Source organism: Lontra canadensis, unplaced genomic scaffold, assembly GCF_010015895.1.
Source record: "Lontra canadensis isolate GAN:19392208 unplaced genomic scaffold, GSC_riverotter_1.0 scaffold31, whole genome shotgun sequence".
Lineage (NCBI taxonomy): Eukaryota > Metazoa > Chordata > Mammalia > Carnivora > Mustelidae > Lontra > Lontra canadensis.
Genome location: NW_022631025.1, coordinates 10,242,376 through 10,268,929, shown reverse-complemented (window position 1 = coordinate 10,268,929; position 26,554 = coordinate 10,242,376). Strand labels below are relative to the sequence as shown.

At 49.1% G+C, this 26,554-nt stretch overlaps 1 protein-coding gene across 5 annotated transcripts in view; it reads left to right on the top strand.

Annotated features, from left to right (window-relative positions):
• Window positions 1–26,554, top strand: part of APBA1 (amyloid beta precursor protein binding family A member 1) — a 189,617-nt gene that overhangs the window by 119,678 nt on the left and 43,385 nt on the right. For all 5 annotated transcript variants that reach the window (XM_032866582.1, XM_032866585.1, XM_032866584.1 and 2 more), the window contains exon 2: window positions 9,926–11,196. In XM_032866582.1, coding sequence (XP_032722473.1) covers window positions 9,994–11,196 — 1,203 coding nt within the window. In that variant the 5' untranslated portion in view covers window positions 9,926–9,993. The remainder of the gene's footprint in view (window positions 1–9,925; window positions 11,197–26,554) is intronic.

The following is a 26,554-nucleotide window of genomic DNA, read 5'->3' as shown; positions in this document are numbered from 1 at the left end:
CGATGCAGGACTCGATCCCAGGACCCTGGGATCATGGCCTGAGCCGAAGGCAGAGGCTTAACCCACTGAGCCACCCAGGTGCTCCTCAAATAGACTTTTAATCGGCTTTGATTTCCAGAGAATGTTTCTTGAGTTTTCTACAAAACTTGCTAACTTCCGCTCTGAGTTTCCATGATTGCCTTAAGCTTATTTCATGTGTTTTATCGAAGTAAGAATAATAAATGTATAGTTCGATAGTTAAAATGCTAGATGAAGAGCTAGACAATGAAGAAGTCTGCACAAAGTCTGAATTTTCTCTTTAACCGAAAGCTGGGTTATGATCAGAGCTTTGGGGTTGGCATGACTGAATTAATCCAAGGAGATGAATTAATTTTCCTGCCCAGTTAGTGTTAGCCACAATTATACAGATTTCAAGGTGAATGAAAGTAACGAACCTGATTTTGCAATAATCACACAAGAATGCATTCACTGAAATGGCCTCTGTCCCTCTGCTTATCTATGAGAAAGATGTGGCCATTGGCCAAACAATTTTTAAAGCCCTCTTTTGGAATCGACTTTGGAGCTTGAACCAGAGTCTTTTTAAGAATCTTGGCTGTTGTACATATTCAGTCTTTGGGGATAGATTTGATGCTTGGAGAACATCAAACAGCATCCACAGCCAAATCTTGTAAATAAGGTGGATGATAAATCTGGATGATACGCTTGAGGTCGTAAATCAAATATAACTAAATACGACTGTAGAATATTGAAAACGACTTGCTGGTAGCTTCAAAACCCTTGAATCAACTTTGAAATCAATTCCAATATAGGACTGGCCAAAGTGTTTTGAGCAAAGGCAGCGAGTGCCCTTGGAACACATAAGTGCCAAGGTGACTATTCTAAAAGGGATTACACCAATTTAGATGTTTGTTTAAAAAAAATCAATCCCATCACTTTATAGGCTCAGAGAAATGTAATAAGAAAAATATGGATGGTGAAATCCAGACAAATCTACCTCCAACCCTTTCAGCTCTGACTGACCTTGGACAAGTTGCTTGGGATGTCTAAGCTTCTGTCTCAAAATTAGCATCTGGAGATAGTAATTCCCACTGGGACTGCTGGGAGGGTTGGGCCATAGTACGCAGGGCACCATGTGTATTGGCCTACACACATAGTATAGGGTTTATGATGACTATTTGGTGGATTTATTTTCGCTCAGCCTTACTTCAAGATGACTAAAAGTAGCCTAAATGCTTCTTTCCCATCCCTACATGGACTTACTTGGGAAACAGTAATAAGAAATGTACCATGTGCTCAAGGCGTTTATAGTAACATTTAGTTGTTCTCATCTTTTTTTTTTTTTTTTTGCTTTTTAAAAAGTATGTATTGATCTGTTAAATACTATGGTATTATTATTATTATAATTATTATATGTTATATAATAATTATATATTAAAATATTAATATTATGGTGTGTGCAGAAAATGCACTGATGTATATCAAATAGTACTTGTATCAGACAGACACTATTGTGTTTTATATATATATTAACTTGTATCATCCAATCACCCCATGACGTAGGCACTGTTACTATCTCCTTTTTAGAAATGATCAAACTGGGGCATTTCCTGTAAGTTATCCAAAGTCAAAGAAAGTCGGGATGCATCCCTAGTAAGTGATGCAACTGTGAGGCATTGAGGCAGACTGTCCCCCACGCCTGTCTCCTTAACCACTGTAATAGCTCATTAAGTGGATAGTTGATGAGATGATCCTTTAGAGATAACTTAAATATTGGAAGAATATCAGGCACCATTCCTAGCCAACTCTTGTAAATAAGGTGAGGGATAATCCGTGGTTGGCAAAAATCAAATATGACTTAATATTAGACTAGAATATTGGGAACAATTTGCTGGTAGTTTCAAAACCCAGAAATTAACTTTGAAAGCTGTTCCAATAACGGAGTCGCCAAAATATTTTGAGCAAAGGCAGTGGCCTTGGAACATGTAAGTGCACAGACTCCCAAGGACCAGGACCACCTGTGATGGGCAGGAGCTGGGAGGCAAGTTCAGCTCCCTGTGTGATGAAAGTTGAGTCTGGCAGGCATTCCGTCATCGCTAGGGCATAAGGCAACAATCCACGAGGGGCTATCCCAAAAGCCATCGGCATTCTTGAACCAGAAAATGGGGTATCCACTGCCAACATTGGGGCAGTCTGTGTATAGAGGAAGAAATCCAATCATGGATGGCAGATCCAAGGCCAGATCTAATTCTTGAGTGAGAGGCAAAGCTAGATCTAAAATTAGGATTGACTAGAGACTGGGAGCGAGCCGAGCCTGCAAGTGGCGGACTGGGGCAGTAGGAGAAGGTCAAGTGGCCTCTGTCCTTGGGAGAGGAGAGATCCCGAGGCTGAGACCCAGACAGGCATGCTTTTATGCCCATTATGCTTCCTGTGTGGATTTACCTGTCAATTCCCTGAGCCCATGCAGCCTTTGGAGCAGGAGTGCTGTGGGGCTGAGAAGACACAGCAGAGCCTAGGATAGAACTTCTCGTTAGGGACCACCTTCATGATGTTTACTATAGCTGTACTATTTATCATTTTACACCTGTCTTTAAATGATTATTTCTTATCATCTGCCAACATGGGTATCACACATTTGGTACCAATTAGTGTCCCAACAGGAAATAGATAGGCATTCAAATTAGGTAATGTGCAGAGAGGCAGAGAGCTGAGAAGAGGGACCCCACCACCCCTACAATGCGTTAAGCCTGAAGGGAAGGGAAGGGGGCCATCCTGGGAAGTCATTTGGAGTGGGTCACCTGCAAGGGAAACTGTAGATGTCCAGCCCACATGTCCTCCTCGAAGTAGGACAGGGTCAAGGACACAGACCTCTGGTTGACATCTGGCTATTCAGCAATACTCCTGGGGTTCAAGTACTCAACTTACTCTGAAATCATTACCAGCGCTATCGGTCAAGCCAAGCTTCACACAAGGATAACAAAGCAAACAAAATACTATTTCACTGAAGTGAGATGTTCTGTGTGTAAGGACGCCTTTCCTGATCTTGCGAGCCTATTTAAACTAGAAATGATTTTCAGAAGGAAAAATATATGTTCTGTATCCATCTTAGCTCTCAGTATCATTAAATTTAATTTTCAAATGACTCAAAGGAGATTAAGCTTTAATGGACTCTATTTTTTTTTAATTTCTGTCTTCTGCTACCCTTGTAAATAGATGCATTGAGTTTAGAAAGATGATTATTTACCTGGGGTTCTTGATGTCCTTTGGTTTCCCTGGCAGATGTTCCACAGTTGATCTCACTCATAGAAAGAAAACAGAGAGAGTAGAGATGATGGACAAGAACACCTGCGTATTTGTACTCTGGGACCGTTTTTCCATTTTTTTCTTTAACGAGAACCACTCATCTTGCAGCCTGTGTGGACAGTGTGCGTGTGTTTGTGTGTGTGTGACGAATGTGTATGCATGCAGCATTAAGGGCACAATCCTGTTTGGCAACCAGAACTGTTTGCTGCTTTGGAAATTAATACATCACCACAACCTCAGGGTCACAGGCGGCCCCTCTGCTGGCTTGGCGGCAGACGTCACGTGGACTGGAAATGTATGTGTCCGGGTGAATTAGGACAGGGTACAGTCCAAAGAAATAGGACTTTCCTTACAATTCTGGCAGGAGACAAGGAACAACATTCCTTCAGTCCATGGGAGGTAAATGGACTTCTTAAATATACACAAAAAATATAAAAACATGGGGGCGCCTGGGTGGCTCGGTGGGTTAAGCCTCTGCCTTTGGCTCAGGTCATGATCTCAGGGTCCTGGGATCGAGCCCTGCTCAGCGGGGAGCCTGCTTCCCCCTTTTTCTCTGCCTGCTTCTCTGCCTACTTGTGATCTCTGTCTGTGAAATAAATAAATAAATAAAGTCTTTACATTTGAAATATAATAGAAACGTATATATGGAATTCTATTGTTCTTTCTAGTCTATTCAGGGGAGCGGATGGCTAGCACAGTCCGTCGTACTATTCTCACTTCTGCGCCCTCTGCCTTCCTGTTTTCCCTATACCAGCCTCACTCCCCGCCAAACCTTCCACGTTAACAACCTGATAGGACTCCTTTTCTTCTTTTTCACATTGCATTTCGTCTTCAGTCAGACCTGTTCTCTAAAACTACTTCTGCAAGTGTTAAAAGGGACAGTCTGTTGGAATTTCTTATCAATGACTACTTAAGGACAGATCAGCCAAAGTAATTTACAGCTTCCCCTTCCATTAATCCCAAACCAACAGGAGTCTCAGCTATCATTATGAGATACTGAACTGTACTGCTGCTGAATTGTGAAATGTTCTCTTTATAAATGGGGCATTGCCTCGGAGTTCCTTCCCGTTGTTAACCTTTTCCAGCTGGTTCCCTCACTCCTGCAGCCGGGACACCACAGCACCCCCTCTTGGTGTTGTATAGGAACTCCTGCAAGGGTGGGGGGACTGTCCTGCCTCTGTCTTCCAGATCACAGAACGCTTTTCCAGGAGGGGAGGGATTTTCTTCAACCTCCCGCTCCTCCCTTTGCCCGGCCTCCGGAGGCACATGGGTCCTAATCAAGACCATTGATTGGCTGGAGGCACTCTTCTCCCAGGTTCTTCCCGTAGTTCCCAGGATGCTTAGGGGCTCATGAAATCTAGACCCTTGAAGAACAGCAGCACTCGAGTGACCCATCCCCAGAGGGGATGCGGTTGCAGCGGTGGTTTTAACTCTAGGCTCCTTCCCTGGCTTCAACCGATTTCTCCTTTGCGTGTAGCAGCAGGTGTTGTAATTATTAGAGCTGTCTGCCCTTGAAGGCTGGGACTATGCTTTTGAAACTTTTGCATGCCCTTTGCCTTTGCACAGTACCTGGTACATGTCTAATAAATGCCAAATGGATCAATAAACACCAACATCGCAAAAGATTGAATCACTAGAGTTCTTTGGACACTTGACACATTAGAAGAAGGTGGAGGAGGTGCATGGACGGATAAGGGCAGTGAAGATTCAGATGGAAAGAAGAAATGAGATCTCTAAAGCCTGAGCATGCCAATGGCCACGAGGCCCGAAATATTTGGGAAGGGGGGGTAGATTGTTTTTTTTCCTCTTTAATTACTAAAAATTCATTGACAACCAACTCTGCAACCTCTGTCCTTGGCACTGGGGAATCAAAGATAAATGACAAGTTCTCTTTTCCTGAGGATTCCATATTTATAAAGAACCGTTGCTTTGTGTGACAGGTGCTATAATATAAATTATCCATATATAATATATATAAATTATATATATATGATAGACAAGATGTAATGGGGATGAAGTGAGGAGTTAACTAAGCCTTGTAACTCCCCTGATTAAAACCACTTGGTAGCATGCCAATGCCCTTGAGATAAAATCCAAACTCTTTACCATGATGTACCAGGCCCGGCCTTGCCAATGCTTTCCATCTCCCCATCCTCATCTTTCTCCACACTGTCCCTGTCTCGCTCACAAACATTGCTTCTGCCCTTGAACCCAGCAAGTGCCTTCTTGCCTCATGGCTCTGCCCTCAGATTTTTATGCAGCTGCCCCTTTCCTTATCATTCAGGCCCCAGCTCACACATCACCTTCTCTGGCCACTGTGTGCATAACCCTCTCTCCGTGGTCACTTTGCTCTACCTTGACCATCCTATTTTCTTCCTGAGACATCTCACTATTTGGGGCTCTCCCATTTGTTAATTTACATAGTCACTGTCGGGTCCCCTCTCCTATCTCTTCACCTCCCTCCCCTGCCCCCCACCTCATGCACCAGAATGGAGGGTTCATGAATCAGAGAAGCCCGTCTTCCTTGGTCACCCCTCTGCCCCATTGAACATTGCCTGGAGACCGGCACATAATAGAGAGTCCTCAAGTGTGAACTTGCCCTGGGGAAGACAAGAGTCACCAAGTATAGGTGAAAAATGGGCTGAGAACAGGTAAGGCAGCTCGGGTCAGCGCTGGGGGTGTTAGAACGTGGGGGGCAGGTGAGGTGTGGCGGTGGTGCTGGTGGACTTGGTTTGCGGGAAATAGGATTCAAGAACCCAGAGCTAGAGCTAGACCATGGGGGTCAGGTACCAGTTTCAACCATTCCATTGCTCGTGAGACCCAGAGCAGTCACCTAGTCCCACCGTGCCTCCATTTCCTCAGCTTTCAAGGAGCTGATAATTCTCTCTAGGAAGACAGTAGAAGAGTACTGTCTTCATAGGCCAGCATGGGGATTTAACGTGTCTTCTTGTAGAAGATGCGTGGCCCCGCCTGGTATAGTTAGCATGAAGGGGAACCCTGGAAGAGTTGGAGAGATCGGGTCTGGGCTTTGGATTTGTATTTTGGAAAGATCATCCAGCTAGCAGTGGGAAGGATGGACTGGACGGGGTTGCGACATGAGTCAAGGAAACAGTTGTGGAGGCAAGACAGGGACCGAGACAAGGCAGTGGCGGCGAGGGGGACGCAGGAGGTATTAAGACGATGGATTCGGTTGTCGGTTTGGGCAAGGAGGTGAGGAAAAGAGACGAGTCAGTAATGATTCCTAGATCTGATCTGGGGCGACTGGGGGTGCTGGGGGCGCCCTTCACCCACACAGGGATACAGGAGGGGTCTAGGTTTGGGAGCCGGAGTGGGAGGGAGGGTGAGGAGGCATGGCCGTTGGACTGTGGCGGGTTGAGTTTCCCTGTTGTGCGAACCCCGAATTCCGGGTGGGGCGACCCAGCAAGAAAACCCCCACGTCTTTCTGCCTTGGGAGATGATGCTAAGACGCTTAGCACTCTGTATATACTGGGACTTAAGGTCAGCGCTTGGCATTTCATGTTTATAATCTTTGCCTTTTAAGCAAACACCTTGAGAATCGTCTTTGTCCACATTTGAGTGTTTCCCTTTAGATTTCTATAAGTAGAACTACTGAGGTAAATGAATGTTAACTTTTAAAGATTTTAATTCATCTTGCCAATCACTTTCTAAACAAGTTGTACATACTTTTTTTTTTTTTTGCACAGTAACCTGCCATTTCCACAACAACCTAGCTTTGTAATTTTTTTTTTTTAAATAAATGCCACTTCCAAAGTTGCCAGGGTATGGGGAACATTCATCTCGTGAGCTACTAGTAGACCTGATCCGCACCATCAGCTCGGTCCTCAGAAGCTGCCAGTTGCCTTTTCCTTATGGAAATCCCTCAAATCAACATGTTATTAACTAGCATGTTGCCAATACCATGACCCAAACTATAGTCTTGAAACCCTGACAGTGAGTGAAATAGAAATAATCCATGAATAAATATTCCCCTGAGACTTGGGGATGGGGGGGGGTATGAGGAGAATGCACTTAGTGAACAGAAATCTCCATGATATTGAGCAACATTACTTTTCCCCCAAAGAATGGGCTTCTTGGGGAGCCTGGGTGGCTCAGTGGGTTAAGTCTCTGCCTTCGGCTCGGGTCATGATCCCAGGGTCCTGGGATTGAGCCCCACATCAGGCTCTCTGCTCAGTGGGGACCCCGGTTCCCCCTCTCTCTGTCTGCCTCTCTGCCTACTTGTGATCTCTCTGTGTCAAATAAATAAAATCTTTAAAAAAAATGGGCTTCTTGTAACTTTCTTTACCATGATCTAGTGTACAGACATGCACAGACATCCCATTTCCTTTGAATCAGTAAGTGCCCTAGGAGAGGGCTCTGTTTGCTGGTCAAACAGCGATTTTAACCCAGAATAAACTAAAACTTTTTTGAGAGAGAGAGTGTGTGTGTGCCCATGTGCATGGGAGTTGGGGGGGGGAGGGGCAGAGAGAGACTCTTAAGTCGGACTCTAAGCCTGACCCAGGACTTGATTTCACAACCCTGAGTTCATGACCTGAACTGAAATTTCAGGAGTCGGATGCTCAGCTGACTGAGCCAGCCAGCTGCCCCTACACTAAAACTTCTTTTTAATAGGTGTATCAGTAGATTTTCATCAATAAGAATCTCTCTTCACTGTACACAGGGTTTTGGTCAATTCTGCACATGGTTACCATGAATTGTTGGCTATTCACATGCTTTGGGTGCTCATTACTATATGGCTAACACAGCTCAGTATCCCTCTCTGCGACCACTTGATTTGTGTCCATCGGACTGAGATGTGTACATTTAATTTGTTGTTTTTAATTTGTTTTCTTTTCCAAAGAGGCCTCATAAACGAAATGTGGGTAGACTGTGCTTGTCCATGTGCTGTATTGAATTGAATACATGTTCTGTAGTTTCCATGGTCCCCTGGAGGCCACTTGGCTAGGGGGACCTCAGCACAACACTTGCCTCTTCTGTCCGAAGCATTAGCCGTCCATCAAAGTCTGAATGGGACCTCACACTTGCTTTTGGAAAACTTCCTTATGCCTCCTCCGAGTCACTGTTCTCAAGGGTTAATGAGGGGAGGCCACAGTTTTGCAAAGGAGACTGGGTCTCACTTGTATGAAGTGGGACTCTTGACAAGGAGGAGAGCAATTAGGATTGTTCAACTCTAGTAAGCCATAATTTTCTTCCAGTGTGTGCTAGCCAGCAGTGGGGGGGAAGAGAGTGGGTCCACCAAAGAATGGGAGAAAGATGATATTTCTGCTCAAAGGTGAATTTGGAGCTCCAAAATGCCCTCCTTTACTTCTGGGATTGTCCTAGTGCTTAAAGGAAATTGCTGTGTTGTGGGGAGCTGAGTATAGTGCAGTCCATTGCAATAGTAGAGTCAATCACATGTCCCTGATCCTCTTAGAGCTTTCTGCTAGTAAAGAGTTCACTTCCCATCCATTTTGTCTGGTTGTAATGTGGTTCTCCAGAAGAACACTGAGAAAAGCCGACACTCATAGCTGAACCCATTTTCCCACAGGCTTCTTGAAATCATGGGGCTCCTGCCCGTTTTTGTTGTTCTGTACATCCTCTGTATTTATTCCCGTACACCAGACACATAATGCTATAAAGCTATTTTGTGATAACAACTGAGAGAGGTTGAAACCAACTCCATCTCTAGCTACAAGTTTCTCTGGAAATGGGTCAAGAGACATACCCATATTTTTAAGAAAGTAGCCATGATTTCCATGTATCTAGTACCAGCTATAAATGATAATTCATAGAATCAGAGAATTTTAGGTCCAGGGTGTATGGGGAAGTACACTAGTCAGTGGTTCTTTAAGTGGGTTTGTCAAAACACTGGCCTCTAGGAAAGGGTTTCCTCCTCACACAAGTCTGGGAAACGCCACCTCTCCTGTCTTTCCTCTTGAATAGTCACCATGAAAAGTCAGCATTTCCCACGGAGTCTTTTTCCCTGTGTAACAACCCTTAGTCAGTGAGTCTGATCTCATCGTGGAGGTCCAAAAAATTAAGCCAAGTGTCCAAGGTGACAGAGCCAGTCACGGCAAGCCAAGAACCCTCTGATGGTGGGTAGCCAGCCTCCGAACGGCTGCGTGTTTATATTGACAGCAGGAGCTCAAAATATTACGAGGTGGTTGTTGTTGTTGTTTTCCCTTGAAATTTATTCAGAGAACGGTTTCTAAAGTATCTAGGCTCCTAGTTTAATTTGGAGAGATTTATGCCTTAGCAGATGGAAAATGTGTCAATTAGCCCATTCAATTTAGTAGTACTCTTTATTCATGTGCATCAGAAACGGAACCTGAATCGTAAGCGTGGTGGAGAGAGGACAAAACGCTGGCGAGGCTCTCCGTCTGAGGGGTGGGTATGGAGAAAGCCAGTAAGCAATTAGACAAGTAGATATGTAATTACAAATTACGATACATGCAGCGAAGAAAATGCACGACGCGCCATCAGATTGCGTTTAAATCCGCAATCCTGTTTTAAGTGACCCGGATTCAGGAGGGATGGATAGCAGCTGTTTTCTATGGGTTCTCTGGGTGCTCCGCGAGAACGACCGTCTGAAGGCCATTAACAGCCCCTCCCCTTCTTGTCTTCCCAGACGGGTGGAGCAAAATGAGAGCGCACTGAGCCGGCCCAGCCTCGCTCCCAGCCGGCCCGACGCCCACCATGAACCACTTGGAGGGCTCCGCCGAGGCGGAGGTGACCGACGAGGCGGCAGGCGGGGAGGTGAACGAGTCGGTGGAGGCTGACCTGGAGCACCCCGAGGTGGAGGAGGAGCAGCAGCCGCCGCCCCCGCCGCAGCAGCGCTATGCGGGGCGCCCCGGGCGCGGACGCGCCGTCGAGGACCCCCGCGCGCAGCCGGGGCAGCCGGAGGAGGAGGAGCGCGGGGAGAGCCTGGCGCGGTCGGCCAGCACCGAGAGCGGCTTCCACAACCACACGGACACGGCCGAGGGCGACGTGATCGCCGCGGCCCGCGACGGCTATGACGCGGAGCGCGCGCAGGACCCCGAGGACGAGAGCGCCTACGCCGTGCAGTACCGGCCCGAGGCGGAGGAGTACACGGAGCAGGCGGAGGCCGAGCACGCCGAGGCCACGCACGGCCGCGCGCTGCCCAACCACCTGCACTTCCACTCGCTGGAGCACGAGGAGGCGATGAACGCCGCGTACTCGGGCTACGTGTACACGCACCGGCTGTTCCACCGCGGCGAGGACGAGCCGTACGCCGAGCCCTACGCCGACTACGGGGGCCTCCAGGAGCACGTGTACGAGGAGATCGGGGACGCGCCCGAGCTGGAGGCGCGCGACGGGCTGCGGCTGTACGAGCAGGAGCGCGACGAGGCCGCCGCGTACCGCCAGGAGGCTCTGGGCGCGCGGCTGCACCACTACGACGAGCGCTCGGACGGCGAGTCCGACAGCCCGGAGAAGGAGGCGGAGTTCGCGCCCTACCCGCGCATGGACAGCTACGAGCAGGAGGAGGACATCGACCAGATCGTGGCCGAGGTCAAGCAGAGCATGAGCTCGCAGAGCCTCGACAAGGCGGCCGAGGACATGCCCGAGGCCGAGCAGGATCTGGAGCGCGCCCCCACCCCGGGCGGGGGCCGCCCCGACAGCCCCGGGCAGCAGGCGCCGGCGGGGCAGCAGCGGGCGGCGGGCCCCGCGCCAGGCGAGGCGGGACAGCGGTACAGCAAGGAGAAAAGGGACGCCATCTCGCTGGCCATCAAGGACATCAAAGAGGCCATCGAGGAGGTGAAAACCAGGACCATCCGTTCGCCTTACACCCCCGACGAGCCCAAAGAGCCCATCTGGGTCATGCGCCAGGACATTAGCCCCACGAGGGACTGTGACGACCAGAGGCCGGTGGATGGAGATGTAAGTAGGCGCGGGTTCGGGCTCCAGCTCCACGCGTGGTCTTGCTTGCCACTGCGAAATGACTCCACGAGATCAGTGGTCTGTGGGGACGCTAAAAACGTGTCCACCGCGAGCCTCGGAGACAGCTTGCGCTTACGAGCTCCCGAGTGGAACACGGGTGGGATGGAGTTCAGGGGTGGAATGTGTTTATCAGCCCCTTAGAGGGATGGCGGTAAATCACTGCGTCTCAAACTGTGCCCAGAGTGGTTTCTTACTTAGAAGATCTGGGGTGGGGCCTGAGAATTGGTCATTTATAATGTCAGAGAGAAACCGAGTCGGAATTGTGCATGGAGAGACTTCCTCGGGAACTTTTTGCAAAGGCGGGAAAGGTACTCTTGTAACAGGGGTTAGGCCCTATGGCTATAGGAGAACCTCTGATTATAGAGTCTGAGGCTGGACAAAAAAGGTCTCTTTTCTAGGGAGGAGTAAACAGGACTAGAAAGAGGGAGGTGTTGAGAAGTGATGGCTGGAATGCCTTGCAGAAGAAGGTATGTTTTAACCTGAGGCCAGCCCGTTCTCCAGAGGCCGGTTGAGGAGGGGGTGTAGGCTGGCTAAAAGTTCAAGGACCTGGAGGAAGGAGAAAAGTTCAGGTGAAGATGGTTAGCAGACACTTTGTTCTGACTCCTGGGCAGTTCAGTTAATCATCGTCAGGCAAAGAAGATGAATTTGGAGGGTCTGTGTCTGGACTTGTCATAAGTAAACAAGGCGACACCTGTGAGTCTTCCCTAAGTCCTATGGGGAGGGGACGGTCTTGGCAGGAAGCCACTGCCGGAACACAGAAGGGTAGGGGGAGGTTTCTTTAACCTTCGAGGGTTAATGGAATCACAAGGCTCCGGTGAAGTTCGACATTGTCCGCTAACAGGTTCCCAGGTGGTGCTGATGCTGCTGGTTACAGGACCACAGTTTGGGAACCACTGCCTTAAAGCAGCCCTTTGACGGACTGGAGCCTCCATGTGGTATCCTTGGAGGATATCAAGGAAATCCTCCTGAGCTTTTCCCTGCCACTTTTCCCTAAGCACTTTCATTTAAAATGGGAGCTTGGACTAAAAGAAGGGTTAGGAGGGTCTGTTCGATTTCATTTAATTCTGCTTTCTGTGAATGCACCAGGTTATGTCTCAGTATGTCTTTTGGAGGGAGAAGCCATTATGGGAAGTTCTTTGTTCATCCTGCTTATCTGTGAAGGGCCATGCAGGTCGGAGGTATCATTCACCTCCACTTTAACTAACAGTCAGCACTTGCCGGTAGCAAATTAAATCTCTGGCTCCCTTAAGGAGAGGTGGAAAACCAGTGGAGAAAGGCTCTGTGTCCTCCCCAGCAAGGAGGCAGCACTGGAACAGGGAGGGCAGTAACGCTCTGTGTCTTTCCTCTGGTATCCGGGATTCACATACGAACAGGTAAAGACAGGTGCGCTCACGTGTCAACTCCTTCCTGACCTCCAGCTGCCTCCAGGTTCCTCCTGGCAAGGGGGGAAATACTGCAGCATTTTGCAAATGTAGTGGAAATGGAGCAGATTTTCAAAAGTAAGGAGCTGGCAAGAGGCCGGGTTCCACGGCCTTTTAGAAACCTGGAAAGCCATTAGAGAAAAAGTTGCAGGAGCCTTAGGTCCAGATGCTGCCTTTCTCCCCCAACTTTCTTCCGTGCTTCAGCTCGTTGACATAACCGACTTCACCCTGTTCCTGAAGCCTCGTGACGAGCCCCCGGCACAACCTGTCTTAGGGCTGGGGGGAGTGCTTTGATTCATTTGAGCGAGGGGACCAACTCAAACCTCTTGTGCGATGTTTCACTCGAAAGGTAGAATTGAGGACAGGACATCGGGTGATGCTTTAGGAATTCCTGCTGGTGGAAGTTCAGCTTGATGCTGAGAGATGGCTGGGTAGGGCTCCCTCGGTTATGAAGGGTTACTACAAAGCAAAACCCAAAACCTGTGCTTTAAAATATCCCACCCATCCTTTGGAAGCTGTTTGAATTTGTGAGTTATATTTCATCTGTCCTGCCATGTTCAATAGTAAAGACCTTCATTTGCTACCTCTTGGATGGTATCCTGAGGGGAAAATAGGCGTCTGTACCTTCTGCTGATTTCCATCTCCGCATCAAAAAATATTTACTCGAATGCTCTTTCTGTGTGTGATGGTGTAGAAAATGAAAAAGCGTGGCTGATGTGTGGCCCGAAGTTTGCCTGGAGGGTTCTTGTTGAAAATACAGATGACTACCTCTCCTTTCCAAACTAGAATGCCCAAGGTGGGGCCCAGGATCTGTTTTTGTTTGTTTGCTTTGTTTTAGTTTGTTTTGTGAATTCTCCCTGTGAGTCTTAAACATACAAAAGATAAGAGCCACACATGGTAAAAAATATATCATCAGGACAGTTTGGATTTGAGACTTGACTACATCTTTTATTAGCACAGGTCTGTGTTTAGCAAGTGGACTGACTTTCCTTGGTCATGGTCAGCAGACCTAGAGGAGTAGCCTTTGGAATGCATCTTCAGATGGTGTGGTCACATGGTGGCCCAGTTGGTTAAGCATCCAACTCGATTTCAGCTTGGGTGCCAACCTCAGGGTCGTGAGTTCGAGCCCCACATCAGGGTCCAAGCTTAGCATGGGGTCTGCTTAAGATCCTATCCCTCCGCCCCTCCCACTCAAGTTTTCTCTCTCCCTCTCAAAAAAAAAAAGAAAAAAAAAAAAAGAAAACCCACGCAAGAACAACAAAAATAATGGCACAGTGAGAAGCTACAGTGAGCCCATAGAAGGAGATAAAAAAACACCTGCATTACCACTAGCCAGTGATAACTGCTGATTGCTACACCTGCTTTTAATGCCCCTCTTCATTTCCTCAGAACTCCAGTGTTTTGCTCTTCCCTGGGAGAAAACTGGCATTTGTTTCTGGGCGAATGTGAAGGTAGGACTGCTCGTTAGCCAGGACTTGGGCATATGCTAGAGGCTCAGCACCGATAGAAAATGACTGGTTTTTGAAAACGGTAACAACCTGCAAACGCTTTGCTCCTTCTCAACTTTTCTCTATTCCGAACGTATCTGAAAACTACCTCCCAACCCCCTCCTGGAAAAATACCATTAAGGAATGACTAGTTCTGGAAAGTTTCATAGCCTACCAGCCTTTCTTTAGGCAACAAAGATCCTTTCTGAGTGGAGAACAGGGGCCTGGCGGGATCCGAGAGGGAGGCAGGAGCAAGCGCACAGTGGCCGTTGGAGGGTTTTGGCTCTTTGAGCACCGTGCTGTGCACCTTGAAATGGTGTTTGTCTCTGCTCTCTTAAAGCTACCCTAAAATGACAATAAAATAATAAAAGCGTGTGAAGCCACAAGCACTGAGAGACAGCAGGAGAGAGCGGCTGAAGAGAACAGCACAGTTTGGATCACCAGCGTGGGGACTGGCTGTCGCAGAGAGGGGTGGCTTCCCAGCATGTCCAGTTGGCCTCTTCCTTCAAGCATGGGGAGGACGGGATTGCTCTCCCCCATCCCCTGGAAGCTAGGCATGGCCCCTGAAATGGGAGTGACGACGTGTGATGCTGCTGCTGGGCGGGGACACCTCAGAGCAGGCTTCTCCCCCTGAAAACCCCTGTTAAGATGGCGGCGTCATGAGACCGCCGAGCCTCTATCCGCACAGATCCCAAGGGACCTTGATGAGCAGGGCTCTCTGATGGGACATGAAGCATGAGAGAGGGATCCGCTTCTGTTGCTTTCAGCCGTGGGGATTTGGAGTGGTTCTTACCACAGTCTGGCCTGATCGATTCTGACTAATAACGCTGATGAGGTTTCTGTTGGTGTGCCGCGTGTCTGTGGGGAGGTGTGCCATGGATTCCCGGAGAAAGGCTCAGGAATCTGAGATACCACATACCTCAGACGGAGGGAGTCTGGCTACAAAAAACCAGAAAGTTGTTTGAAAGTCTGTCACCAGAGACACTGGATTCCTTTACCAGCCCGGGCCCTGGGTTACCCCTTCCCCTCAGCCCCACAGAAGGTAGGAGATTGACTGTAAGGGAGGGGACACTGGCCACAGCTGAAAATGGGAGTGAGACACCTTACGGAACAGGGTCCTACACCCCAGTGAGGCTCCAAGAACGCCGTAGAATTCTTAGCTGTCAGGCTTAGGAAACCTGCTCCCTTCCCCCGGACTCCGTGTGGGAGGTTGGAGGATTCCTCTCTGAGGAAACAGACCCAAGAGCAGATACGTACAGATGCTCACGTCTGGGGGCTTCCAAACCCAACCTGGGGCCCCCACCTGATCACTCCACGGCGAAGGTTCCTGCCTCCTGTGAAGCTTCCACTGGGCTTTTTGGGGACCCACTGTTGGATATGAATGGACCCCCAAGGATCCCCAAACATCTGAAGAAAATCCCTCAAAGACACAGAACAACAGGAAGAGGAACTTGAGGAAACAAAGGCAGTGCTCCGAGCGGGAGGAAGCAGTAAAACACTTCGTATCCTCAGAAAGGAGAAGACAAGGGAGCCATCAAATTGGCCACACATCCCCCCCGCCAATTTTTTAACTAGAAAATGTGACAGCACAACTTTAAAGTGTTTTTAATCTTTCAGCAGGAAGGAAATGAGCTGAGGGAATCTTTAAGAAAGGAGAACAACGAAGGCAAAAGGATGAAAAGGAAGTAGGAACGCAGATAAAATGAAAAATTATGAAAGACTGTTTCCTAGCACCAAAAGACAGGAGAATTACCTGGTGCAAAATTCCCCTGGGTGCCTGGAACCATGAAGTAAAAAAGGCCCCCAGAAATTTCAGAACAGACGGGAGGAAGAGAGGAGCCTAGCCTGCAGGCTTGCCGAGAGGTAGATACATGTCACACATGATCAGGAATCCCGGCGGTGTCGGTCTTCTCCAAAACAGCACTGGACGCTGGGACGTCTGGTTTCCAGTTGAGGGCAAAGGTGGAATAAAGATGTTTTCGGATACACGAGGCTCCAGGAACTTCCTTCCCGTGCACCTTTTCTCAGGGAGCTGCTAGAGGATTGCTCCCCCAAAATGGGAGCATAAATCAGGAAAGAAGATTTCCTCCAGGAAATGGGGGATCCCCCACAGAGACACCCCGAGAGTGGTGGGGAAGGAGATCCCAGGTGACAGCGGGGTGGAGGGACAGGGCATCCGCCAGTCCAGTGTGGACCAGAGCCTGGACGGTTGCCAGACAGGGTGGAAGTGAGAGATTTCCTCCTATATTGTACCGGGAGGAATCTTCGATTGTTTTGGCAGAGTTCGGCATAAATTATCGATCAGTACGCAGAAAACTAAGCAAATAGAGAAACAATACAGTTATTTGCCTCATTCAAACAATTGTTCCCCAGGCTGGAAATGCAGTCATACGAGGCCTGTGTCTCACGTCCTCAGAATGCAAACACCTGAACACCGATGAACCAAAAAATACAGTATTGAAAGGATAAGGAAAGGTATAATATAAAAGAGGTAAATCCTAGTCTTTATTTACTTGTTTTTTTTTTTTTTAGAATTTTAAAAAAATTTAGAGAGAGAGGAAGTGTGCAAAGGGGAGGGGAAGAGGGAGAGAGAATCTCAAGCTGGCCCCAAGATGAGCTCACAAGGAGCCTCACGCGGGGCTTGATGTCCCGGCCCTGAGGTCACAACCTGAGCCAAAACCAAGAGTCAGCTGCTTCACCAAGTGTGCCACCCAGGCGCCCCTGAACCCTGGTCTTTTAGAGACGCTAAGAAATAATGGCTACACTTGAAAAGCCAAGGTGAGGCCACGGGAACACACGGCTTATGAATGTGGAAGTAAATACCAGAAGGGACGCTAGAAGACTTGGCAATGAGACCATGGAGGGAGGAGGAGGAGGAGGGGAACGAACTTGAGTTGTTGCCAAAAGCTTGACTTTTCCGACTATATTCATATGTTTCTTTGCCTTAACTTAAAAACAGAAAAGATTGGTATCGCTCAGAGATCATCCACTCATTCTTACTGTCTGTTTTCTTTATGAAAGAGAAGCTAACACCTCTGGGTATTATGTGCACGATTTATAGAAAATGACCGGGCTGCATGGGAAGATGCGGGTTGTGAGGTTCTCATTGTACCTCTGTGCTGTGCTTGTGTGTGTGTGAAGCTTGCACACTTCTATTTGCCTTACGTCACACACAGAAGAGTAAAGAAGGAAAAAGTAGGTCAAGGCGGAGGCTGTCTGATTTAAGGTTGAAGAACTCTAATTGGTACGTGGATTTGCACCCAACGATGAAAAACCTGAAGAGCTCCAGATCTGTGGATCCCATCCTGGCACTGGGCTTAGGGTCTGGAAGCCACTGAAGGTGTATGGGAAGGAGGGCAGCAGGCGTACTAACCTGCAGTGGGAAGGATGCTCGCTGGCCGGGCTGACTCCTCGGGTTTGTATGCTTAGCGATGTTAATGGGTTTGGTTTTTTTTTTTTTTTTTTTTAAGATTTTATTAACTTATTTATTGGAGCAGGGCAGGAGCAGGAGGTGAGGGAGGGAGAGAATCCTGAGTGGACGCTGGGCACTGAGCGCAGACCTGGACACGGGGCTTGAACTCAGGACCCCAAGATCATGACCTGAGCTGAAATCAAGAGTTGGATGCTTAACCGACCGAGCCACCCAGGCGCCCCACGGGTAATGGTTTCTATCTTAAAAATGTAATGTGTTAAGGTGCCTTCCTTTCCCGGAGTACGTCCCATGGCCCATCCTGAAAAGTAGGGTCAGCAGCAACTTGTCCTTTCTCGGCCGATGGGGAGTGATGCTCTAAGTACTCGTACTTAGTTGTCAGTAACAAAAAGGGGAGTCATTTTTCCATGACCGGGGAGGGTCCGGATCTGATCAGGGTAATTTTTTGGGAAAGTGTAATTATTATTACACCTTATTATTACAAGGTCAACATTGCGTTGACCTTGAAATCCGTTTTGGAGAGCAAATAATTCATTTCAATTGTGGGGGGGAAAAAAGAGATAGAAGAGTGTGTGCTTTCGCTCTCTCCCCCTGGATTTGAAGCATTATCTTTGATTATTTAACTCCCTTTTAGAGTTGACCCAGGGAGGCCTTGTTTACAAGGCTGTGGGGGTGTCTCCCTCTGACCTCCGACCAGAGCTGTGTTGGAATCACTGAGGCAAACTTGTCCAGTGATCCGCACAGCAGAAGGCAAGGTCTCTGATTGGACCTTGTGCTCCGTGGAATGAAAGTAAGTGATGCGAGGATTGATTTTTTTTATCTCTTAACCCCCAGGCTCCAATCTTTTTCTCTTCACCTGACACCACTCCCAGGAGGAATCTTTCTCAACTTCTTAATGGATTGTCTTACTCGTCCGTGCATATGTGAAGCTGTGGCGAAAATAGGGAAAAGCACGGAGGAAGGAAAAGAATGACTTAGCCAGAGGGAAATTGGTTATCACTTCCCAGATAGAAATGCAGCACACAGGGCTGGGGTCCGTGTGTCCGACATGATTGCTTAATAAATTGAGGCTCAGGAAACTTCCCAGGAGTCTCTAGAAAAATTGTCGGCTCCCCCAGCCGAGCACTCTCGATATTTTCTGATAAGCGGGTTGGGGCTGCAGAGGGGAGGATGGAAAGGTGCAGGAGAGGAACAGATACATCGTAGATAATTGAATTCTGTTGTAACCCAATTAAACCCCGGGCTCATGGAGTCATGGGGAATTATGAAATGTGATTTATCTATAGACATGAGCGTCTTCGAAATGAGACCTGCTCCCATTACAAGGGTAACTGGCTACATGTTCTTAATACGGAATGGAGTCTCTCAGCCCACTTTCTGTGGAACACAATTTTCACTGGCCGCTTTCTTGATTGTAGCCATCGAGAGGATGTCAGAAGAACAGGCACTCGGCTCCCTGCTGGGCGTGCCTCATTGACGACTTGAGCTGATCAGGCCCTGCCAGTGGGACACCAAAAACCAAACAAGGTTAGAAATGGATCCAAAGAGACTCGGAACTGGGCTGGACATTTGGGCCTCAGTTTCCCAGACAAAATAGGTGAATATGTCTGGGTCATGTGACCCAGGAGCCTCAGCCTGCCTTTCACAGTCATTGACAAATGTCACAGAGCTTTAGGGGGCAAACCAGCCTAGACGTCTAATTCTCTTCATCTTGGGCAAAGACAGAGAGGTTCCCACCAGGAAGTAATTTCTTAGTGTAAATTCCAGGCCTGACCAGACAGACCCCGCTGGACTGAGACCAGATGACTCCTTTGGCGAGTAAGGATTCCCATCCCCATCACCTGAGCTCACCTTACCTGCTGGCCTTGCATTTACAAATTCCAGATCTACTTCTCTTTACCCAAACTTGTCCCCATGCCACACCCCTTACCACACGGGCTCTCACTTCTGTCCAGATCACGGTCCCGTTCAGTAGAACCGAGGCCCCACTCTCTACACAGATGAGTCCCAAGATTCTGATGAGAATCTCTGGAGGTTGGGTCTTGGCATCAGTACTTAGGAGGCCCGGTCGAAACTGGTAACTGCAGTTAGAGTGCAAAGGACATTTTAACGTGGAATTCTTTACTGTATTATTTCCCCCTTGTCTTGCTGGCGTCGGCCTGTTGCCTCTCTCACTCACCATTAGCCACTGAAGGCACCGTGTCGTACCCTCTGGTATAGGAGCATGTCACATACATGCAGAATCCCCAGGAAGCATTTATTACATGTAAATCTTTACCTGCAATGACCTTGAGTTGGTCATTTGCTTTCCTCCACATCAGCACAGCGAGCTCAATTGCTTCCCCAGAGTGACCTCGAGAGAACGTGGTTTCGCAGACCTGGAGTCCTCTGCAGAAATGTGAAGTGAGATCACAAGTGTGGTGCCTTTGTTGGCTTCGTAGGTCAGAGCTCACTAAGCATTTAGGACTGGCCTTTGGCAGACTGTGAGCTGGGGGGAGCCGGCTGTAGCAGCCCTTCTCCTTCACCTTGTCTGGGCTGGCCCACCCCTTTGCTTTCCCACCACACTCAGCCCTACAAGAGCCCTCCCGGTGATCCAAGGTCTCCACTTCCCCCCACAGTGCAGTGCTGTCCCCCTTGTTTCTCCAGCTCACCGGACGGCTGCTTAACGATCATGGCAACATCCACCACCCCCTTCAGATAACATTTGCCTTTTCCTGGCAATCCCCATTCCAGAGACGGATCAGAGAAAGCATTTTGAGACAGGAAGACAGTTGGGCACTAACACTTCCTAGTCAGAAACCAGCCACTCTCCTGCCAAGGAGGAAATAATGCCCAAATCCTGGGATGTGGAGTCTCGACGTTAACAGCTGTCCTGATCGTATGCACTTTTGTGCCTTTTTTTTCTTTAATTCTCAGAAAGATGCCGTAGTGAGTGTGGAGAGACGCTCTGGCCTCACGTCCTCCTGGTCCTCTCTCTCCCTCTCCCCCCTCCACCCCCTGCCTTGAAATCAGCATCAGCCTTCATGGATTTTTTTTTTTTTTTTTTTTTTTTTACTGTTGCTAAGAAACTGTTGACCAAGGTCAAGTGCACATGCTAATTCATTAAGACCTGTTAGCAGCTTCTTATCCTGTTGACCTTGTGGTTGTCTTGTGAAGCTTAACAAGGACAAGCGAAAGAACTGGTCCACTGCCGAAGGAGTCTGTTTCCCTGAAGGTTCCTTGTAAGGTGTATTTGGAACTGAGAGGTTTCCTTCTTCCAGTCCTCACCTCCTCGGGGAGTTCTGGCCAGCCGTAATTTTTCTGGATCTGGATAGCAAGGGATGGAGTTGACATGGGATCTGAAGTCAGGTGGACAGACTTTAGGATGAACATACGTTCTGTGGGGGCCTGGTCTCCCCCAAGCAGATAAATCCCTGGCTGGAAGCAGTGTCATCTTGGTGTGCGGGGAAGGGAGTGGTGATGGGGAGGGATGGGGGAACATTGTGCTGAAGAGTTAATGCAATTCTGCCCCCATCTGTGGCCTGAAAAGGACTAGACTCGAAGCCTCCTTATCTCAGAGCGTCCTCCTGGCCGGCCGTGGAAAGGATTCATCCCAGTGTTGGCCGTTAAAACCAACTTTGTTCTTGTATGTGTTCAAAAGAAGGGGGGCTGGCAGACCTTCCAGGTCCACATCCCAGAGACTCATCCAAAAATATAACCTTCGAACATAGGATCTGTTGCCATGAGAGCAAAAACGGGCCCCAGCATGGTTCCCCAAGCAGGCCTCAGAGAGCAAGAGGAAACTTTCAGCGGGTGATGTCAAAGGAATAAATGTGTTCCCAACCATCTTCCACGCAACGGGCCACACAATGATTGGGTTGAGTTGTTACAGCCGTTCCCTTGCTCATAATTTCGGGTTTCATTAAGCACCAACTACATACAGGACAGCGTCTGTGAATAAGAAATAGGGCCTGGCCACAAACCGATGCTGTTCTGCATTTTGTTAGCAAACTAGAGCTGGGGGTGCTGGCCCCGGTCACGAACTAAAACTCTGACTCATGATTTCTCATCTGCTCATTCAGTAAATATTTTTAAGTTCCTCCTATGGGTCAGGCACTGAACAAGATGCCAGGGGCATAGCAGCAACTGAAACACGCGCTCTGCCTGGAACAGACAGACCCTGCCCATGCGGAGTGTAGGATCTACTCAGGGTTCGTCTTCTGGTGAGCCCTCAGCCGGGCCTCCAAGCCGCCCCTGCTCCCAGGCTTTTCCTCTGAAGGCCCGTAGGGTGTCTCAGCTGTCCACTGCTGACTGACAAACTGCCCCAAAGCAGTGGCAGAAAATGAGCCACAGGGATGATCTCCAGTGTCTGTGGTCAGGACGCTGGCATGGCCTGGCTGGGCCTTGGCCGTGGGGTCTCTCAGACGCTGCAGTCAGCCATCAGTGGCCTGTGGTAACCTCCAGCCTGTATTGGGGAGAGAGCTGTTCCCAAGGTCATTTGCTTGTTGGCAGGCTTCAGGTCCTCATGGGCTGGGGGACCGACAGCCCTGTTCCCAGCTGACCTCTGGCCAGAGGCGTCTTGGGTCTCTGCCCCGTGGGTGCTCTGCTACGGGGCTGCTTTCTTGATGAAGCGGGCAAGGTCAGAAGGCCTTTGAGGCTGACGGCAAGGTGTTTGTCACAGTCTTTTGTAACACAGTCACAGAGGGACAGCCTATTGCCTTTGCTGTATTTTATTGCTTGGCCTAAGGCCCTAGCCAGTGCTCCCTGCCCAGGGAGGGGATTACACAGGGTCTGAACACCAGGAGGTAGGGCTCCAGGGTCTCTCGGAGAAGCTTGCCCACCATGTTGTGGGTCCGTCCTGGGCCAGCGGAGGGCTGGTGAGCTTCAAGCCTGAAGACACAGCAGTTGCTGGCTGGTCTGCCCCCAGCTGACCTGGTCAGCCCTTCCCACCTCCTCGGCCATCTCAGTTTTGTTGTCTGGCTGAGAAGAGGCAGAGAATAGGCAGATCGAGTGACCCTGAAGGGACCGGCAGAGTGTGAAGCCGACGTGGTGTGAAGGGGCCTGGGTGTGCGGGACAGATCGTCCTGAAGGAACGTGCGTGCCCACATGGGTTCTTCACACGCAGAGGACTGTCACTGTGGTCCCAAGGGTCTGCCAGGGTCAGAAGAGCTTGTTATAAAGGCTCCTTCATAAGTCAGGGCAGAACTTTCATCCAGGGTCCTGATGCTCCCCGTGGACTTCGGGTTGGGGGTGACCCGAGGCCATCGGGCATGTTGCCTTCTTGCCCAGCAGCCTCATGTGGGGTTCCGGGTCCTCTCCAGCTGACCCAGTGTGTCGTACACATCTATCACTTTTCTATAGGCTGCGACGCAGGGGAGGCTGAGAGGCACAGAACTGAAAGGTCTCGCTGGCCTAAGAGACCCACGCGGGAGAGAATGGCCCCGGAGGCTGGCTGTCATCGGGCGCCTGGACTTCTCCCCGGGGGGTGGATTGTGGATCCGATGCTTTGTGCGCCCATCTCAGCCCCCGCCGTGCTGCGGCTGGTCTCCGTGGCCGGTGTCATCCATTATTGACGAGGAATGGAGAAGGCCTTGGAGAATAATTAAGCAGAGCTCTGGTGCTGATTGAACACCGAAGGGAAGGGAAGAATTCTGAATTCTGTTGTGCCAACAGGACTCTAGGTGTAGACGCCTTCTGTAACTTTCCAGAAGGCCTAGCGGCTGTCTCCGTGGTTTGTCTGATGTTAAGTCTCATGTGTGGTTCTCTGGGTAATAACCGAACGTATTCTAAGCGTTCCACAGCAGCAGGAAGACTCTGAGGGCTGCCCCCTGACCTCGGGGTTCATGACTCCAAACCAAAGCCATTTTTAAGAGTGACAGTGGGACCCCTGGGGCTAATAATACATTATATGTTAATTAAAAATTTTTAAAAAGAGAGTGACAGTGGGAAAAATGGCTTTTCCCGTAAGTTGGGGAGAGTCCGAAGGTAGGGAGAGTTCAATCTGGACTTGAGACTCAACACGCAGAGACTTTCTATCTTCTAAATAGTTAACGGGAAGAAGAAAGTATTGGAGAGCTGGCCGGACCATCTGCTTCCCCGCTCACCATTTTGTAGGGGGCTCCCTTGGATGGGGACCCACAGCTACAGGAAGTGCATCACACTGACCCAGATGATAGGAGGGGCAGGCCGACATTCTTCTCCTCTGCCAAGGGCCCATGGTTATGTTCCAGCCCCTGAGCCCAGTTTGGGATCACGTGTTGGTTTGGATCAAACCACGATGGCTCTGGGGACAGATTTCTTGTTTGTGTTTGTATGGCTCGCCTGCCATCTCCCCATTACTCAGAGCACAATGCAAGGACTTTGGAGGCACTCAGCAACCCCAAAGAGTGGCGAGGGTCCACTTCCAGGGTCCCGACCCCCAGGGGCGCCGGCCCTGTGTGGCCACCGTGTTCCCTAAACTCGCAGCCCAGGCCCAGATGCGTTCTGACGCAGGCTGGGAGACAACCCTCTTTTCCCAGCCTCCACCCCTTCTTTGCACATGAGCTGGATGCTTTTTCACAGGTTCTATAAACGCAGCAGAGTTTAGAGCGTGTGAAAGTTTCTGGTTGCACCTCAGAACCGAGTTTATTTTCCCCAGAAATAGTAGGCGTTGCTGCCAGAAGGGGTAGGCCGGCCCCTTCTCCCAAACGTCAGGTGACGGGACCCGACCAGTGACGCACAACTGCCGGGGCCCTTCAGACACCAAGGGGTTAACGCGGATGCCTCGGACACCCCGGGAGGTGGTCCTCTCTCCTGTTACAAGTTGCATTATTGACTGAGGGCATCGGATACCAGTGGAAACAACCCACCAGCCCGGCCCTGAGGTCAGGAGTTAGCCTCAGCTCACAGGTGGATGCACCAGGGCTGGTCCTGTTCCCCAAGCAGCCCCCGGAAAGATGGAGAATTTTTGGATGTACCAGTTTGAGTGTCACGAAGAAGAGGTAGGTGGCTCCTAGGGCTTCACAACGACCTCCCCCTTCGCTCCAGTCTTCCTCTCCTGGGGCTGTAAGCCTGTAAATCTTCGGCACGTCCCTCCATCCTAGGAATATGGGAATGGAGCAGGAGGGATGAGGGGAGAGTGGGCATTACCCAGGGTGGGAGCAAATGTAGCCGGGATTGCCTGTTGCTTGGAAGCTCAAGAGAGAGCTTCGATCAGGTAGAAGGACGCTGGTCTCTTTGCTTTCCCTTCATCAGCGTTGTGGTGTTGGGGCTCCTTAGTTTCCAGTTTGTTCTCTGTGTTGTGTCTTTTGCTTCCAACGTGCTGGTGACAACGAGGGAGCTTGGTGCCTTGCACATTAGGAATGGCTTTGCTAGGTGAGGGAATGGGCCCCGCGCACCCTGTCTGGGGCCGGCACACAGTAGGCCTTCTGTGAGTGGCACTGGGATCGTTCTTAGTAGGTAATGAGTGGTTAGAGCAGACCGTGTGCTCTTAGCTGCGTCTCTTACAGAAGCTAAAAGGGACTGTGGTTTTTTCCTCTTACGGAACTCAGGTCTGGAGGTCTGGGAGAGATAGTGCAGGACCCCAGTGGGGAGATGAGACACAGACTCCCGCATTTCTCCATTACAGTGTCCTGCCTTTCAAACACAGGGAGGCCCTTTCAAGGGGTAACTGATAACCTGTGTTTCCAGATCAGCTTTATCAGCTGGTCAGTGAGCTCCGCTGACAACAATGACTGGTTAATAGTTAACTTAGCTTTTTTTTTTTTAATCATCTGAGCTGGTGGCTTCAGAAGTTTAGGGCCCTGTGGATGGTAATAAAAATGAATTGTGTGTGGACAGTGAGAGCCCCTCTGTGTGAAGACACTGGCCCAGTGCAAGGCTCTCTGGGGCTCGAGCTGGTCCAGGTCTTGCCATCATTGCAGCGGCAACATGGGGACTCGGCGTTGGGAGGACCCCCCCCTTCCCCAGGGGGGAAGACAGAGAGTGAAAATGGTTAGAATATTTTAACCGACAGTTATCTCCAAATGTTCAGTTAGTATTAATTGAATCCATTATAAATGTGTATATAAAACACTTCATTAGGCCCAGGCTATTATCATTTTAATGACATAATTATGCTCCTACAATGTCTATACTAACTTTCCTATTTCACCACATTAAGGAAACAAAAATGTGCATTGATAATACAGTTTGAATCGAGAGTGAATAATTATGTATTTCTTAACCCGTTTCAATTTTCAGAAGCACAAATATATCTTGCAGCAAGAAAAACATATATTCGTCTCTTTTTTTTATCACTCTAACATGGAATAGGGTTAATTTAAAATGACTTCTATGAGTAAGGAAAACAGTCTACGTTTATTTGAGAAAAGGGGATAAAGCTGGATAAGCCCAAGATGCATAGGGGAAAGCTCTTCAGGGGTGCCGGAACTAGAGAAGTCCCACACGGGTCCCAAAACAGAAGTTTGCCAGAAGGAACAGACTAGGTACCGTAGCCCATCGCAGGTAACCACACCTTTGAAATTCGGTATAGAACCAGAATGTTCGGGCTCATGAGGAATTGAATGACCAAGTGTTTGATTACAGTCTGTATGAAATGCTGCCTCTGAGATCCCTTTTTCTCTCTGGGTCCACATTACTGTTCTGCTCACATGAGGATGCATAATTAGCAAGCGATGTCTGACCGGGAAAGAGTCAGACCATGACCAAGAGCCCGTAATCTGCACGTGGGGACCGAAATCCATGTGAGCACGTCTGGGCAATGCTTCAGGGGTTTAGAACTGACTCTGTGTATAAACATATTTTTTTTCCTTTCTCTTTGGGTACAAAAGACTGATGTCCATGCATCCTTCCATATGCTCAACACATTTATTAAACCCCTGTTGTATATTTTATGGAGAACCTGTATTAAGCACTCGAAGAAGAAAAAGTTCATGAATCACACATCCTGCCTTCATAGTGCTTATTGAAGTATTGTAGGCGCACCTGATGGCTCGGTCAGT